Raw genomic sequence first — 19536 nt, 5'->3', positions numbered from 1 at the left:
TGAGTGGACAGGTCAATGTTTGAAGGGGAAAGGGCTGAATAGATTTTGTTTATTTTCTGGTGGAAGAATTCGGCGATGTCATCACACTGAGAGACAGATTTCTCGACATGCACCGCTGGGGAGGGATTCGTTAGTTTTTTAATAATCTGAAAGATCTCTTTGGGTTTGGATCTAGCATTCAGGATTTTCTCGGCAAAATAAGTCGACTGGGCTGCTTTTATTTGGGCTTTATACTCGTTGATAGTTTCACGATACCGGGTTTTGTTAACCGCTGATTTGTCTAAGCGCCAGCGTCTTTCGGCCCTTCTACAGAGACGCTTTTTTTCTCTGAGGGACTGGGTGTACCATGGGGCGGTTTTTTGAGGCCGCTTCAGAACAGTCTTGCTCATTGGGAGAAGAGAGTCAAGGTTTTGGGAGATCCAGTTGGTGTATGCCTGGTTTGCTAGGGCGGGGTCATCCTGAATTTCTGGTTGTGAGCTAGCCATTTTTGTGCACCATTTATCAACCTCGAGGCGCGTCCAGGCCCGCCTGAGTTTGGTGGTAGGAGCCGGAGGGACGACTTTAGGTGTGGTCCATTTGAAGGGGATTAGAAAATGATCCGTCCATGGAAGAGTGATGCCTGGGTCCACTGTAATCTCTGAACAGTTTGAGAAAATTGGGTCTAATAAATGACCTTTTTCATGGGTGGGAGAAGGGACGCGTTGAGTGAGTTGTAGAGCTGCTAGGTCGTCTGATAAGATAGCAGCTGAATGGTCTGAGGGAGAATCAAAGTGTAGATTCAGGTCACCCAGCACAGTATAGTTCGAAGAGGTGCTGACTCTACTGGCCACATTCGATGGCACGGATAGAAGAAACTGATTCGGGGGACCGGGCGGGCGGTAAATAAGAGTGCCTGAGAGGCAAATGTTGGGCGAGAGGTTGATGTTGAAGCCCATGCTTTCGCAGTCCGAGATGGTCTCCGGAGAGGAACGACACAGGTATTGGTCCTTGTGAATAATCGCAAGGCCACCTCCTCTCCCTTTAGGCCGGTCTTGCCGTAATATTTGATAGCCGGTGGGGAGGGACTCGACTATCGCTGGGTTGGAATCAGTAGTAAGCCAAGTTTCCGTGAGGAACATAAGGTCCGGAGTGTGCTCTTCTATCAATATGGCCATTTCTGTGCTGTGCTTGGGCAGCGAGCGGCAATTTAGCAGGAGCATTTTAAATTCCTGTGCGGCAGTAAAGTTCGGGTTAGGGTTAGGTTTGAGAGGCGCGGAGCAGATAGGACAAATTAGAGGAAGGTTCATGGCTTGGAAGGAGTGTCTAGGGCATGAGTTAACCGGAGGCCTGAATTTATATAGGCTGGTTGGCGAGTAGTGTATATAAGCTGGCAACTGTGGGGTAAGGGGAGTGGCCCGCGGCCCGGTCTCGGCGCGGACGAGCGCAGACGAGCTTGCCTTATGCGCGCCTTCGGCGCGCAATCGTCGCGCCCGCTGCGCTTCCTGTACATGCACATTCTTATGGGCTGAGAATACTAAGGGGCGTGGCCTCGGAGTGGGCGTGTCCTGCTCCGGGCTGGGGGAAGTGGGCTATCCACAAGATCTAAACTGTAGCCTTCCCAGCGCTCGTTTTCGCCAGGGACAGGTGCCTTCACACAGTAATCGTGTGCAGGAAACAGGGGGAGCGTGCAGTTAAAAAAGTACAATTTCAGCAATTTAAAACACAAGCATGAACACAAAGAACACTCTCCCGGCTGTGCCTCAGGAGGAATACAGATACCAGCGCACTCGCTACTCAGCGCGCTATAAATGCGTTCTGCTAGGGGGCGTGGCCTCGGAGTGGGCGTGTCCTGCTCCGGGCGGGGGAAGTGGGCTATCCACAAGATCTAAACTGTAGCCTTCCCAGCGCTCGTTTTCGCCAGGGACAGGTGCCTTCACACAGTAATCGTGTGCAGGAAACAGGGGGAGCGTGCAGTTAAAAAAGTACAATTTCAGCAATTTAAAACACAAGCATGAACACAAAGAACACTCTCCCGGCTGTGCCTCAGGAGGAATACAGATACCAGCGCACTCGCGACTCAGCGCGCTATAAATGCGTTCTGCTAGGGGGCGTGGCCTCGGAGTGGGCGTGTCCTGCTCCGGGCGGGGGGAAGTGGGCTATCCACAAGATCTAAACTGTAGCCTTCCCAGCGCTCGTTTTCGCCAGGGACAGGTGCCTTCACACAGTAATCGTGTGCAGGAAACAGGGGGAGCGTGCAGTTAAAAAAGTACAATTTCAGCAATTTAAAACACAAGCATGAACACAAAGAACACTCTCCCGGCTGTGCCTCAGGAGGAATACAGATACCAGCGCACTCGCGACTCAGCGCGCTATAAATGCGTTCTGCTAGGGGGCGTGGCCTCGGAGTGGGCGTGTCCTGCTCCGGGCGGGGGGAAGTGGGCTATCCACAAGATCTAAACTGTAGCCTTCCCAGCGCTCGTTTTCGCCAGGGACAGGTGCCTTCACACAGTAATCGTGTGCAGGAAACAGGGGGAGCGTGCAGTTAAAAAAGTACAATTTCAGCAATTTAAAACATAAGCATGAACACAAAGAACACTCTCCCGGCTGTGCCTCAGGAGGAATACAGATACCAGCGCACTCGCGACTCAGCGCGCTATAAATGCGTTCTGCTAGGGGGCGTGGCCTCAACATTTTCAAAGGTTTATCCTTCTACTGCATGGTCTGAGTTGATCTAAGTGCAACATGGTAACCTGCCTGTCTGTACAAGTAGGGGATGACAAAGGTAAGATCCTTCACGCACCATTGGCAGGGCTGTTGACCATGGATGTAGGAGGGCCATAGCCGCCATTCCCAGCCAGGCTCTGAATTCCAATGGTCCGTGATGTCCCAGCCATGTAAGCCCCAGTAGACAGCAGGCCTTGGCCTGTCTATTGCCTTGCCTGCCCACAAGGTAAGCTGCTCCTGCATGCCATAGCCTAAAGGGAACTTGCACTAGACTGCATCTGCCCTGTTCTCTTCCTGTCCTTAGAGGAGTTTTGCCAACATGTCTTCCATGTAAATAGTACAAGTGCGAAAGAACCTCTTGAACCAATGAGCATCACTCTGATCACACATTATAAAGAAACTTTCAACATCAGTTTGCAAGATGCGGGTGTGCCTGTAGTTATTTATGTGTTTGTTCATTTCCAGAAGAAAACAGTCACTGCTATGGATGGGGCCTGTGCCCTGGACTAAAGGGTGATCGCTCTTTATCCACAACGGCCTCCTCCGTGTTGGGTTTCCAAGTTTTTAATCTTCTTTCACCACGGAGAAACCGGCACATTTTGACTTACCCAGTGGTCTTGATGGGTTTATTTGTGTGTATGCGTGCAAATAGGCATCTGTGCGTACACAAGTATGTGTATGCATATAAATGCATGTTTCTGCACAAGAATGCACCCATGCTTAGGCATGCAACTTGTATGTTTTTCTTATGTGTATTTTTTAAAAATTATTTTTAATTACAACCGTAATGTTTTACAAAGTTGCACCTGATGCACATAATTCACTATCTATGGAGTGCTATGTCTGCAAGCGGGGGCAGCTATGGGCAGGCCTACATAGCCCGAGAAGAAAGCAAAATTAGGTATCAATTGGAATATTAATATAAAAGGCATAACACTTGGTTAAAATGTGCACTTTTTTCCCAGGCGCTTTCAGGTTGCATCAGCTCAATTAACTGCACCAGAACAGTTTACAGCTAGAAAATAGCCTGCTGTAAGTTCGAGAAGAACAGATCTGAAAGCATCCTAATTGTCAAAGGACAGAGACTTTATCCTCATGTTTACTGCATGACAGAATGAGTTCAGCACGCAAGGTATGTGACTGATCTCGTCTTCCCTCGTTTTCAGATCAGGGTAATTGAACTACAGAGAGAAGGTGTAGATTCCCTCTCTCCAACACTTGGCAGAAGCAATACCGCCACATTACTGTGTGATAACAGCTCATCCGCACAACATTGAGACGTTAGCAGAATTTAGTGGTACATCCTCACATGTTGAAGCATGTTGAGGACTGGGGTCCTTTGGCTGAAGCATTTGACAGCTTGGGTGCTGAATATCTCAAACGAGATTGCTTGACAAACCTTTGTGATTCATGATACAATGAAGAAAAGGAAAGTCCTGAAGAAAAGATCTGTGGCGCCCAAAAACACTTTGCAATTTTTCCTTTTGTGTGAAAGCTGAGGTATTGAAGGCAAAGAATGAGGTACATTGTCATGGATTAATCTCTTAATATTTTATAGAGGGGTGAAAGGTCATGATTAGGGTCTCTTGACAGAGTTTTTTGATCTATCCTTGTGGCATATGAAAGAAAGTTCTTTGAAACTTAGGGTGAGAGTCAGATTTTATGGTAGGAAAAGGAGAAGTCCCAGCATAGTCCAAGAGAGGGAATACGAATTTGCTTGTGTACTAATCCGAAATGACAACTTATCAGTCCACAATAGAAGAGGGAGTGAAGATGTGTCATTTTTTAGACTAATTCTTACCATGTCTACTGTGACAGATTGTATAGAGGGACTCGGATGGTCCAAATGTTAAGCTGGATATGACGGCCAGCAGCTGAATATATAATTTCTTTTAACTTCAACCTTGGAAGGCGTGCAATGGCAACATGGAAAGTTCAAAGCAGCTGTTTCATAAATACAGAACGGTGTATGGAGGAAAATGAAATGCATATCACAAGTTGTCATCATGTTTGAGAAAGTGCTTTTGTTGTACCATGTCACAAGTTTTAACATGCCTCATTGTGGCGGGAGCAGTAGGGTATTCATGTGGCACACACAGATGTATGGTAAGCCTGTTATGCGAAGGAGGACCTGTGGGAGTGGGTTATGTGAATGTCCGTGTACTTGAGTGGCAAAATTACCTTTCAAATAAGGAGTTAAATGTACTTGCAACAGCTTGTGCACCACCACCTACAGAGGAGCAAATGATATGACAACAAACTTTAAAAAAAATTGTTTTGCTTTTTGGCATGCGGAAAACTCCCTCCACCAAAATTACTTGAAAATATTCAGATGTTTTTCGTGTCCAGTTGCCACATTTATTGCAACATTTTCTAGCATCAGCATTCTATGTGCAAATGTTTTGTGAAAAACTGTTTGGAATGTTTGTGACTATGGCTTTATTCCGGGTAAAGATACTACCGGCCATATCAATGCTGCTATTGTGTTATTCAAAGCTTCAAATATTCTTGGGATACGTGCTAGTATGATCTTGCTTGATAAAAAAAGGCATTTGATAGGGTCTTGTGGTCATGTATGTGGCTAACTCTGCAGGCTATGAGCATTAGGAACTGGTTTTTAAAACAGATCCAGAACTTATATCAGAGCCAAATGGCTTGTATAATCTTAGCTGGGTCCTTCTCTTCTCTATTGAAGATCACCTATGGTGCCAGACAGGGGTGTCCATTATCTCTGCTTATATTCATTCTTTATCAGGAGCCCAATTTAAGGCATATAGTTCAGAATGCTGGTATTGTACCAGTCTAGACATAAGGCCAGGATATTAAAATAAATGCGAATGCAGATGATGTGGTCATTTATTTGTCTGAGCCCTTTCATGCTTTTAGTCTAATTTCTGCAGAAGCAAAGAGGTTTGGGCTTTCTCGAGGTATCCCCTTAATATACATAAAACTCAAATAATTGTTAATTTCATAATGCTCACAAGAGAAATGATTGTGGCCTCACTTGCTACTTATTTAGGTATCATGATTACCTAATCAGTTAACCGTAGCTAAGATGCTGGTTTGAAGTAAGCTGCAATGAGTATCATTGGCCAGCGTAATATCGTGAAAATGAATACTTTGCCCAAATTTCTAAATCTATTTTGTTCTTTTCCCTTACGGGTCCCTCAGCCCTTTTGTGGCATTTGGAAGGGGTGGTGGATAACTAGCTTGAAGTGGAGATATAAAAGGGCTAGAAAGGCTATTAATCTATTGAAACTTCACCCTTTCAAAGGTGGCTGGGCATTACTCGATTTTAATTACTTTGGTGCTGCTTTTGGATCTCACCTAAGATATCTTCTGGTTGACTGTCAGCCTGGTTGTAATTCTCTCCCCTATCAGATCCTTATAGGCAAGGACTGGAAGCTCCAATTGGCAGGACAAACTGATACTAACAACTTTGTGGGTGGGCTTCAAGCTGGTTGCGGATGTTTGTAGAATCTGGACTCCTATCTGCTTCGTTTATAAAGATCCCACCGTTGCCTTATTATATATCTCTTTGGGATAATCTATCTTTACCAACAATTTTTCATGACCCAGTTGCCAAGTCATGGTCTGCCAGAGGTCTTAGAATGACTGATCAATTATTTAATGTTCAAGGATTTCACTCTTTTTCTGATCTGCAAACTGCATTTGACCTGCAATGCAAGACTTTCTTTAAGTATCTCCAGACGTGATTATTTCAAATATAATGTTCCTTGTGAAATCATTTACAAATACTCCAAGCTTCTTTCATATTTATATAATGAGATTGTAAATTAACTATTCATGAACTCTATCTTATATTTACCGAGCATGAAGTGGACGTTCTTTGCCAATTTGCTAGCAAATAGAGTCTTAAAATAGGAGTGGAAGTCAGGAGTCTGATACCTCGGTGAGCTTGAAACACTAACAATTTAAAACCCTATGCATGTTATGATATACCCGGAGAATACATTCAAATGGAAAGGTGAATTGGGGGGGAATGCATGTAGGAAAAGCTGCCCTTGATGTACCTGATGCAGATATCGTTCACTTTGCCAGCTGTCCACATCTTACTTCATTTGAGACAGCATTGCTTGCTTTCTCTCCCAGCTACTAAAATGCAATTTGCAAATGAATACTAGGGATATTATGTTGGGGCATAAGCGAGGTGTCGACAGACATATTTCCATGATTGTTCAGATTGCTGATGTTACGGCGCAAATGTGTATAGCGAGAGATTGGGGCTATGTCGATACCCTCTACAATATATCACAGGATGGCATTATTGGGTCCAATATACAAGATGGAGATAGAAATCCTCAGGTTATGGGGGAAAAAGGGTGTCAGAATCATAAACAAGTTTGGCTGATTGATCGCCACTTGGTTGTATGCCATTGTCGAATTACAACTGACTAACCACAGGTTTTCTGCACATTTGCAATTTCTTTTTTCATAAATAAATGTATAAGAGTGGGGAAAACGTAACTATTGTATTTCCATCCTTGTTGTTTTTGGTCTTTTTGCGCTGCTGTATCTATTATTCCCTGTTCAAATCTGTATCTATTGTCTGCATGACGTCTTTTCAAATACATTTTGTTGTAAAAAAAGAATTTTTGTCACTACTTATAAAGTACTGATTTTTGGTAGGCCGCTGCAATGTGATCAAAATGGTATTTTTACCAAAAATACTGTATTTGTTTAGGGCACTTTCTCTAGAATTTTGGGAAGAAGTGGCTTACCGTGCTGGATAATATGGTTAATCGATTTATATCTGGGCCTGGTAAAACAAGGCGGGCTTTACGTTTTATGACCTTGCCTCTAGATAGAGGGGGCTGGGCAGTCCCAGACTTTAAATTTTATTATTCGGCGGCAGCTTTCCAATATATGTGCGGGTTGTTGGGTGGCAGACCGGAGGATCCTGCTAGTGAAGCTTAGTCTCCTATACATATAGGTTATTGGTGGGTGAGGATGCAGTAAACTGTTTCTTGAAATTTAGCGAGCCCAGCTATTACAAGAGAACTAAATTTAAGACTATGCAGGCAGCCTATAAAATCTGGGCTGTCTTTAAGAAGAAGACAGGTCTTGGGAGGTTGAATTTTTATACCCAACTATATGGTAACCCTACGATGCCAGAAATTGTCTTGGATTACATTATGGCAGAATGGGCCGAGCGGGGCTTCTGGAAAGTTGGGGATATATTGTGCTCAGATGGCTTCTCCCATTTTAAGGATATTCAGGACAAATTCGGTATTGATACTCGATATTTCTTTAAATATCTCCAAATTAGGAGCTTTCTGAGTAAAAAAGTTGGTGGTGCTAGTTGATTTAATAAGGTGAAAGCTATGGATGTAATAAGAAATGGGGATGGTTGCTCTATTAAAGGAATTTATGCCGAATTAATGGCTACCAAATCAGACGAATTAGAAAAGCATGGAAAAAAATGGGAAGCTAGGCTGAGTACGGATTTGGATGACTTTACCCAATCTCTAGAACTGGGACGGACAGTTTTATGCTCCATCGGGCTTCAGGCTCAGCATTACAAAACAGTCTTTTCTTTATATTATACTCCGGCAAAAATTGCACAATGGGGAGGGCAGGAGGGCATTAGTTGCCCACGCTGTAACTCTGCTAATGCGGATCTTATTCATATGTTTTCCACTTGCTCTCGTCTGGATTTACTAAAATCTTCTGTTACGGGTTTCCTTGAATCTACCCTGGGTATAAAAGTTAAGTTAACACCAGCTTTAATGCTTCTTGGGGTTGATAGTAGCCAGGGGCAAATTGTGCCCTTCCGGTTTCTCTTTTTGGCATTGGCAGTACTACGGATCTGTGTAGCTGCAGGATGGCTTGATCAAGCTGCCCCTACATTTCAGCTGTGGCTTGCTCGGCTCCTCTCAGTATTCAATCTCGAGGGGGGAATATATGAAAGGAAGGGCAAGAAAGCAAAATTACTTGGTAGGCAAATATGGGCCCCTATTTACACTTGGAAGGAAGCACTGTCGCATATTGGCCCATAAGTTTATGTATTAAAATGGCTGACAGACATTTTGTAGTTGGGGAATAACTTCGCAACAAATTTCCTTATTCGAACTGTCTTATCTATTGTTTTTTTGTAGGTAATTCTGTTTTCTTTTTCCAGTATTTGCTGATTTCCTTATATAAAAGAAATTATTTGGCTACAATCTCATCTTTGTAAAAAATTTCTACGATGCAATGTTGCTCTGCAAATTTGGTCTGATTATTCCTCATTTTTTTAATTGTAAATGACATATGCTGTGCTGTATATTGTAAAATCAATAACAATTTTTTTTTTTAAAGTACTGATTTTTGAGGCATTCACCCATTCCCAACAGTTATCTCTTCCCCAACTCATATGTTCCTAACCACAATATAAAAATTACAAATACGCAAAATCCTCCTTAATGGCTTATTTCAACAACCGTTATTTCCATCTGCAGGATTAACTGTCAAAAGATTTTGATTTGATGAATGAATATCTGCAAGATGATACTTTTGTGTATTATTACCAATATGTAGGTGTGTTTTTTGACCATCAGGTCCTAAGTATGAATTACTATGTTTACAAGAACTTCTTACCGAACAAATAATTAATATCACTTGACTTTCTTGTAAAAACGAATCCCAAGAATACACAAAACGGAGGCTTGTAAAGTCACATTTAGATTTTCAAATAAAATAACTTTACATTCCACTTTAAAACCTATGATCTGGAATAACTCACAGCATGTTGATTGTGTAATTTCTCCAACAACGTGTTATCTGTAGCGCGGGGGAAGTGACTTTCTTCATTGATGAGTGCAAGCAGGCCAAGTTTCTGAGTTTAAAGAACAAAAAAGCAATATGTCAAGTACTAGTATGTCATGCCAACGTTTTATCTTAGAATTGCCCCTATGTTTCATTAGCAGGTTTTACTGAGAAACAACAATCCTTTTTCTATTTTATATCTGGCTTTGCAGTGCAGCTGCCTGCAGGGCCTAGTGTTGTCAATTCCTTATATAGAGTGGGCTTTGGCTCCACCCAGAGAATCTTTTCTTTCTTACCTCATATTATTAGTTGTTAGATGTATCATTCCACCTACTAAGGAGTGCTGGCATTTAAGTGCATGAGGGGCAGTTTTACATCTCAAAAGCGCACTGAATGACTGCACATTAAATTCTTTATCACATATTTATCTGCATATAGAAAGCAAGCCTTTATTTGTATTGTTTTTTCATTGCAGCAGGCTTTCTTTTAAACTTTAAGGACGGAATTTTGTGCAAGACACATTTATACCTGTATGTTCATACACACACACACACTCGGTGTTAGGGCACATAATCAAGCTGCTTTAACTAAAACAAGCATTTTCAAAGTCAATAAGTCTGTCTTTAATGTGGTAATAAGTGGGACAAGAGACATGCCCACATGCTATTTGCATGCATTTGAACATTAAAGACAGACCTGGTGGCTTAGCTACTTTCTTGTTTTGTAGGTTTGTGCACGATGTAGATCATTCTGCTTCCAAAAACACATACATTGACACCACCTTCCCCCTCACACATCAATTTCCCAATGAACTGATATTCTTTTTCTGACTTAGATAATGCTATCAGAGACCATATTACAGAAGCCTTTCAATGGTTAACAAAAGAATACAACTCAAAAGGAATGTATTTACTCAATGTCTGCCACTTGTGTAACTGGGACAAATATAGCACACAGGTGCAGCTTCTCTGTTTGAGCGGATGAGCGTCACCCCACTGAAATACCCCTAGAGACTAAAAATTAAATGTTAATGAAGTTAATATATTACCATTTTGCTTTTTGTCACCCCATCCCGAACTGAGCATCAGGACGGGGGCAGGGCTGCTGCTGACTGGCAGCCGCAAAGAGGGCAGGGCAATTTAAGTTTAAAGTGCGCATGCCATTTTGGCAGGCCGACTTGCGATGGCCAGCCACACATGCACACTTTAAACCTCTTTAACCCAGCTGTCTGGGTTAGAGAAAGCAAAAGCCTCCAGTGCTCTTCCGAGCGCTGATAGAGGCCGCTCCTACCAATCCTGGCACTGCTCTCATAATAGTGAAAGGAGCGCCAGGATTGACTTCAAGTTTGAAGCCTGCCTGCCTGCCTGTGTCGAGTAGAGAAGACCATCGAGGAGACCGTCAAGTTTGAAGGTAAGCGCTTTTAATTAATTCTTTTTTTTTATGTACCACCCTCCCCATCAACCCTGGGAAATGCCACCATTGAGAGAACACATTGATTTTAAATTACTTTTGCTATGTGTGGAGAAGAAGAAGCAAAAAAATACATTTTATGCACTCACTGAATGTCAGAGATTTGATTGTATTTGGCATCAAGTCGGTTTATTTCAATTTTATTTACAGAGGTAGCACGTATAGTGTTTGCTGTAATAAACAACTGTACTTAGGGCTAGGATTTCTTTGTTAAAATGTCTATTATTCATTTCACATGGTTTAGGAAAGGTATATGTACTTTATGTGGTTTCACAATCCATGTTCACCGTACTGAAAAAACACGTAGTATTTGCTGCAGTCTATACTACAAAAGCAGAAACAAGTGTAAATTAACTTGCCCTGTTCTTATGCCACTAGTGCAACGTTTCTATAATAAGGACCCATATATTCAGTCGTTAATGGTCTGTTGTTTTACTGCCATCTAGTGACGTTCTTTGTACAAGTACCATCTTCCGCGAAAATCATAACATTTTAGTTCAATGGGTGAGTGAGTGCATATGTTTTAGAATAAAAATGTGAACCATCAAAGACTTTTATGGGTACTTCCGGCTGTAAAATCCCTATTTTGGGCATAATGTTTTCTTTCTCAAGTAAAATGCCACTGATTTAACACCAACAAGAATACTGAACAGCCTGGCCTGGAGATAATTATGGACTCACCGCAACACTAAACACTGTTATCCACTAACATAAAAAAAAGGCCTTGAGAAAGTCTACAGTGCAGTTCTCGAAAGAGGGAAACATACGGTATTTCTGATCAAAATGTTGTGAATAGTGATCAATATACACAAAACATAAAATTAATGGATACATATTTGGAAATGCTGGTTGCCTATTGGGCTGAAAATAAAGAAAGTATCCTACAATAAACGACAAGGGTAGGACAACACAAAAAGTTGCTTACTGTCAATCGAGTTAATTACACAAAATAAGGAAAAATTATCGATAAATAATTATGGTGCGTAGTATCAAGCATACAATGTACAGTTACTTAATGATATATAAGTTAAAAACAACGGGAACAGAGTAAGCAGTCTAAGAATTATAGCTTCAGGTGCATTCTAAGGCATTTTTAAGAGCACTACTCCGCTATCTTCCCGCACTGGTTACTTACTACATGGAAAGACATGTACATATACACTCTCGACTATGGAAGAAAGCTATCATGTTTTACCTTTTCAATGAGGTCCAAACACTCGCTGTTATCGGTCCACTGAATGTCTTTCCACACCAGCCCTTCTCTAGAAATGGTAAAAAAATATACGTTATTGCATTTATATACATCGATAAATGAGTACATAGAATACAAGTACAATACGTGTATTGTGTAAAAACGCCACTTTACATTGACGGTGCTACAAAAGGGACAGAAATGGATTAGCAGATATGAGCTGGAAATTACAAAGGTACAACAAAAGGTGAGGCCCACCAGAACAATTTAACTAGCTTTTAATAAATATTGTTTTGTGCGCTCCAAGAGCAGCTGACACACCTAAGCCTTTCTCTAGAAGACTCTGAAGTTTATTATTTGGCTTGACATATACACCTTCCATACATTCTCTCCCTTCTCTTTAGCTCAAACTGCAAATATTTTAGTATGTCTCAAGAAATCCTCAGAGAGGAATAGCTGCTCTCTAGAACCTTGCTTGATGGCTGTGAATAACAGGATGAGAAGAACTACATCAAACTCAATACAACCAGTGTGTAAATCTTGACCTGTGGGAGAGGAGAACACACTGCAGGTTACCTTATAATGGCCACTGCAGAGTGGCAGTCCATTGGCAAAAATCACCTCAAAAGTCACTGTGGATGCTATGGTCTTGTTGGATTCAAAGGTAGACACAGTAGTAAAATCATTGCTTCCTATGCATGAGCAAGGATTTTTCCTTTGCATGAATCCCCTCGCTGTGTTCGGGCACTGATTACTCTTGTTCGAGCCATGCTGGACTACGTCTTGGATTCAGCATAAGAGCTCCTGCCTCCTTTATTCACAGGTAACGGAGAAGCCACAATGCTGCATCAAGACTAATCCTGCCAGAATGCCTATAGAAGTACGTTGCAAAGGCCACGTAACCATTGCGCTGATTCGTGGTTGGAAGGTAGATCTCTTTCAAATTGCTATTCCTCACTAATTGAACCATCGCTACAATAAGACCCCAATGTAAACGGACAAAAATCAGTAAAATACAGATTTTTTATCACAATAAACATTATGAATGGACATCATGACATCCACCTGGGGGCTTCTCATTCTCGATTCAATGAGGAATTCAATTCCAGAGCGCATATACAACCTAATTGATCACTCTGCATTTATTGGCCTGATTAACACTCCTCAGCCCCCCCCCCCCACACACACACACACCAGCATACCACCAAAGCACATTTCACTTCATTTTAGGAAGTTAGGGACTTATTTCAATTTCACAACTGGCAAAAAAGAGTAAAGCAAGACTTGGAGAGTGACAACAACCCTCCCTCAGCCCCCACATCACCAGTATTTCCAACACTAGGTGAACATCCAACCTTTCCCAGAAACCTCAACACAAAATGAGTCTAGGCTTCCAGTTGGCATTGTGACTCGACTTCCTTTGGCAAGATGAAAATTATGGCTGCCAGAAACGTAATTTTCGCTGACAGATAGCTCTTTGACTCCATAACGGTTGAGTAATTTCTCTCTGAAGCATGCATGGATCCGAAGAAAGTCTGAAAGCGCTTGCCCTCATCCTGCCTGTTTTCTGTGTCCTGACTTTGGGTAGACTCACGACTCATGACTAATCTTAGGGACATCAAGGTCGCAAAGCAATGCTGAGCCTCTGAAGAGGAATCAACAAACATGCGACAGCCTGAGCAAGTTAAAGCTGCAAATACCTCCATGAAAGTGTCTCAAACCACCACACACTTTCCATGATACCAGCATCCTACGTGCAGCATCTGTGTAGATATCTCCGAGCATGCAACATACAACGCCAACAATGTTCAAACATAAACTCTCCATGACCACAATGGCATGCTTCAGCCTGTGACTAACTGAAGACAGCAAGAGTGCTCCAAGACTACATCAATCCTTGTTCTAAACCTTTGCAAAGACCATGCAGCGATACCAATAACCTTGAACCACGCTTCCAAAAATGGCATCCCATCATTACTTTGCGTGCTGCATCTCTGGTACGAAATGGGTAACCTAGGCACTCTATAAGAGATGGAGATTTAACACTGCAAAATGTAAACTGCAGGGACAGCCACATAAAGACAAACAAAATGATTGGATTTTTGGTCTGCATTAAAAGAAAGATGAAATAAAATTACACAAATGTGTGACATCCATGGATTCCAGTAGGAAACTAGATAAGAGAGGCGGTAGCAATAAAAGCAACACAGTTAAAGTGGCTGCCCAACAACACTGGCCACCAAATGCAACATGGCCTTTATGTTACACATTTGGGACAACCAAAAACTAAAAGGCAAATGGCCTTGCTAGAATAATAAAAAGGAGCCGATAAGGTTTTATTAAATAATATCAAGTTATAAATCTTTCCTTAAAACTCAACAAGCCGCTTACTATGCTGTTAAAAGTAATGTTTTACAGTTCCTTAATTCACTCTCAACAAGCATGGGCAAAGCCAACAGGTTTCGAACTTGCCTAATGTGCGATCAAGCATGCGCACACTGAAAAATTTCAAAACAACTTGGTTTGCCAAAGCTTGATAGTCCGGGCAGCACAGGGGAGTGGCCAAGGCAGCTGACAAACGGATGTTGCAAAAAAGAATCACTGGCAAAGCCAATAGATTGACTTTTCTTTGTGACCTCATGGAAGGCACAAATTACAAACTCAATGCCGATTCGAGTGTGTTATTTTCACATGGCAATTAAGAGAGGAACCCACATCCCCCTCATGTGCCATTCTTAAACAATTTTAAGTTTTGGGTGATAAATTTGACATGCCATGGTAAAAAGCTTTGTCTTTTAGTCTCCCATTGGTGCTCCAATGGTGTCCTCATTCCATGTGTGCTGATACAACCTGGATGCAACGTTTTTCAACTCATAACACAGTTTTTGCAGGCAGCACACAAATTCAGCTCACAACCAGATGGTGGGAAATGTATCAAGTGTGTCCAGGTACATCGGTTTCGGGAGCTTGATCATAAGTCATTCTATGCACACTTGAAAATGAAATAAATTACTTAAAATGTGCTGATACAACCTGGATGCGACGTTTTTCAACTTATAACACAGTTTTTGAGGGCAGCACACAAACTCAGCTCACAACCAGATGGTGGGAAAATGTATCAAGTGTGTCAAGGTACATCGGTTTCGGGAGCTTGATCATAAGTCATTCTATGCACACTTGAAAATGAAATAAATTACTTAAAAGTAAATCAAATTGCAGTACTCCAAACACCACGCTAGATGGCAGGAGAGTGCAGTGTGAACCACAATCATACATGTGCCAACAGGTTAACTGTTTATAGTGAAATACATGCTTGCATCCTCTAAGCAAGGATGTACCCCATTTTAGATTACTAAACTAACGAGAAAATGAATGAAATGGAAGCATTAGGAAAAACAATGGCCCTGGATTAAATAAAGAGCTGGTTTGTGATGAACATGCGGTGTTTGTGCCACTTTGCCAGATGTCGCTTCAGCAAAAGGCTCCCTGAAGCATGTTTCGTCTCCTTATGTAGAAGTGGGGCGCCCACTGGGACTAACTGCTGCTTTGAGCTATTAAAGGGGAAGACAGTCTCAAGGGTGTGCGGTAGAAGGGCCCTGCAGGTAGAATGGTCCTGCAGGTAGAAGAGATGATGCTATTCATCTCAAGTCTTAGTTTCATTCACTGCAATAAGCCATAAAGCTCTTAATAGCAGGGGAAGCCAAAAGGCAATGAAACACATACCTAGTCTTCACTGTTTGCACACTGTTGCCTGAGCTGATACCCAGGGACACCTCCTCCGTTAAGGTGGAGAAGCGTCTCCCCATTAAAAAAATGCTCCCAGGCCAGGACCCAGGGATAGAAAAATAAAATGGTAATGAATGATTATTTTATTTTTCAAAACCCAGTCCAGAGTTAAGCGTCAGGACAGGGGCAGGGATTTCTGCTTACTGCTGGTGCCAGTCAGGCAGAAGCAGAAAGCAGTGATAGGCAGGGCACTTGGGTTTAAAGTGCGCATGTCATTTAGGACGGTCAGCCAGACATGCACAGTTTAAACCTCTCTAACCCAGATGTCCCAGACAGCTGTGCTAGAGACAGCATAGGGCTCAAGTGCCCTCAAGAGCAGGGCGAGAGGCCGCTCCTTCCAATCCTAGCACTGCTCTCATGCAGCATGAAAGCAGCAACAGGATTGGTTACAGCAGTTTCCAGGAGCCTGCCTGCCTGGAGCCCCGAGCGAAGAGGAGGACGTTAGGCATACAAGATAAGTGGGATTATTTTTCACTTTTATTTTTGTTCCCCCCCCACCCCCCCCCCCCCCACCATACATGCCAGCCACCACTGCTGACAACCACAGATCCTCATGCTGCATGCCATATAAGCATCAGTGCAGTGTGGTGGCACTGGCGCATGGCACTCTGCAACGCTGCTTCACAGCCCTATGACTGCTGTTCTGTGCTTCGTGGCTCTGACTGCTCTTGGTGTAGGACAACGATGGATGTTGCATGTCTAACAATGGGTGCTTAAGGCTAAGAAATGTAGAAGATTAAGTAGTCCCTGGTGTCAAGGGAGATAGTAATCTGCTGTATTAGCAATGCACCAGTGGAGCAGTGCATGGGTGAATGGCTGCTGCTGGCTGTCAAAGGAAAAAGAGTCAGGGCTAAACAGAGGAACATTGGTGCCATATGCGTTGGCAAGTTAACCATGATTTTATGCTCTTTGATTATGCTGTTACTTATGCCTTTCGGGATGAAAATTAACACCAAGCCTCAAAACCCTATTTAATAACTCACGCGTCCTCAATCTGCACTCAATCTGATCTTTCAATATTTCCGTGACGTTTCACTGCCATCAACAGGCAGCGCTGGAAAACAGCGCCCAACCCAATGGCTGAATGAATTTAAGGTGGAATGGTTGTTGGTGTAGGTAGGTTGTGGGGAGGTTGGTCATCAGTCATATGAAATATTCCTGGAAATAAAACAAATATTTCGAAGGAAAACCAGGTGATTAAATTCGAAATCCCACACTAGATGGCAAGTGTTCAGTTTGTAATCCGCAACAGCATAAGCTGCACTCGCTTAGTGCTAAGGTGCTCACTTCAGTGAGTGTTGCACTCTGTTAAAATAGCATAACATAACAATTCACTTACTGTATGTGGAATATTAATTATATATATCTTTTTTAACTGCTTAGTTGGGAGAACATAAATGAGCCTGGAGTTCTTACCTACTGTACTCTAGCTGCTCCAGTGAAAATATATGTTTATTGAAATATTCCTGGAGCTTTTCATTTGCATAGTTGATGTTGAACTGTTCAAAGCGATTTACCTGCAACGGAAGACATTAATAAACAAATGCAGCCATTGAATAAAAACATAAACACACATTTTTGGAATGCTTCAAAACGGAGTTAATCAGAAGCCACTACATGCTCAGCCAGTGGAAGCGTCTGGGCCTGAACTTTTAATGGAAGGACGCGCATGGCTTCATGATGGCTGGGTGCTCCCAGCCGGTCCCGTTATCACACTGGCATACCTGTCAGTCTGAATGCTGTTATTGCTGGGTTTTTGTTTATGCACTAAAGGCATCTGAGCGACCATGACGCCACAGTCATGACTTCCGCCTGTAGAGCTTTTTGTTCCATGCTCTTGAAAACTGGGCCCGTGGCTTGTGATTACATTTTGCAAAAAACATTAGAAAAATGCAACTAAAACTACACAAACATTAGAAATGTTTAAGCTATAGTTATACCTTAAATTAATAATTTACTCACCACCTTAAAATTATTATAATGCGCACCTCCATACACACTTTTGGCAAGTTGCTAGGCACACCACATTAACTATAACTTGTGCCTTCTCCATGCACTGCTTATACCCTTTCATATTACATCACTTATGGATAGTAAAATTATAGCATTCCTAAGAAAAGACTAATGACATGTGTAATGAAACCATTTATAAAACATTGAAGCAATGTGCGTGGTAGAGTGGTGAGTTATAGTTAATGTTGTGCGGCTAGAGAGTTGCCAACAGTGTGAACGGAGGTCCGCAAGTTATAGTAATTTGAAAGTGGTGTGTAAATTATACATTTAAGGTATACATATAACTTAAGAATTTACAATGTTTGTGTAGTTTAACTTTGGTTTGTATAGGTTTCCTAGCTTTAATTAAGCTTTAACCATTATTTTTTAATTGAATTTGAATGTTTTTTTATGTATTAATAGAAAAGTGCCCTAGTCATAGAGTACAATGAAGGAGAGTGTTGTAGAGTGTAATGTTTTACTGTCGACTGTAGTAAGGTGGAGCAGAGGGGATAGACATACAGTAAAATGGCATAGAGTAGAGTGGCGTAGTGTAGAATAGCGTAGAGTGGAGTGGCGTAAAGAGTGAAGTGTAGTGGCATAGCGTGGTGTGGTGTGGTGTAGAGTGGAAAAGTGGAAAGTGCAGTGGTGTAAAACAGAGTGGCGTAGAGTGAAGTGACATACTGTGGAGTGGCACAGAGTGAAGTGGCCTAAAATAGCGTAGAGGGGAGTGGCATAGAGTGGAGCTGCATGTTATAGAGTACAGTGGAGTGGCATAGAGTGGAGTGGCATAGAGTGGAGAGTCGTTAAGTGTAGTAGCAGAGTGGGTGGTGTACAGAGGAGTGATCGAGAGTGGATTGCCGTGGAGTGGAGCAGTGCACAGTGGAATACTGTACAGTGGAGTGTGTAAAGTGGGATTGACACACAGTGGAGTGGCTTACAGTGGAGTGGCATACAGTGGAGTAGCATAAAGTGGTGTGGCGTAGAGTGCAGTGGTGGGTGAACAGCCATTAGTACGCGGCTATTACACCGCATACCATTAGTTAGCAAGCGTAACAATGCGTAACCTTTACTACGCAAGTTGTTCCTTCGCATGCATTGTAATGCTTGCCCAGCCACATTTTAATAAAATCACAAGAGAGGAGGAAGTTAGGTATTGATTGATTAGACAGATGTTATGTGGAGGATTCACACGTGGGATTTCTTGGAGCCATTTACTATAGTGCGAGAGAATGTCACAGAAAAAGTGAAAAAGTTCTAGTGTTTGAAGCAGTTAAGTTGGGGTACAGCCAAGGGACCTTGCAAGAGAGTTGTTGATTAAGTGAACGAGCACGTGATTACACAGAATATGTGTAGTTTTTTAATGTTATATACGGTTATATTTTAATGTACATTTTCATTTGTAAATTAGTACATTTACAGTCATTTACAGTTAGCCTCTCCCCAAAAATAAATCAAGCAGGGCACAAAAGTAAACCTCCGTAACAAAAAAAAAAAAGCCTCCGTACCAAAGCCACTTTACCTTCAATGGAAGTAGCAGACTTTTTTTATTTCTATGTTTATAAGCAGCCAGGGCGGTTGTAGGCATGAGCGATTTGTTTGCCTCTGCATACTCACCGTTTTCA

At 42.2% G+C, this 19536-nt stretch overlaps 1 protein-coding gene across 1 annotated transcript in view; it reads right to left on the bottom strand.

Annotated features, from left to right (window-relative positions):
- MYO10 (myosin X) overlaps positions 1–19536 on the bottom strand; it is a 519868-nt gene that overhangs the window by 207099 nt on the left and 293233 nt on the right. The window contains exons 13-15 of the mRNA XM_078687614.1: positions 17336–17436; positions 12137–12203; positions 9449–9541 (exon numbers count right to left, since the gene is read on the bottom strand). Coding sequence (XP_078543740.1) covers positions 9449–9541; positions 12137–12203; positions 17336–17436 — 261 coding nt within the window. The remainder of the gene's footprint in view (positions 1–9448; positions 9542–12136; positions 12204–17335; positions 17437–19536) is intronic.

This window comes from Lissotriton helveticus, chromosome 4_1 (genome assembly GCF_964261635.1).
Source record: "Lissotriton helveticus chromosome 4_1, aLisHel1.1, whole genome shotgun sequence".
Classification (NCBI taxonomy): Eukaryota; Metazoa; Chordata; class Amphibia; order Caudata; family Salamandridae; genus Lissotriton; species Lissotriton helveticus.
This window is presented reverse-complemented; position numbering and strand designations above follow the sequence as displayed.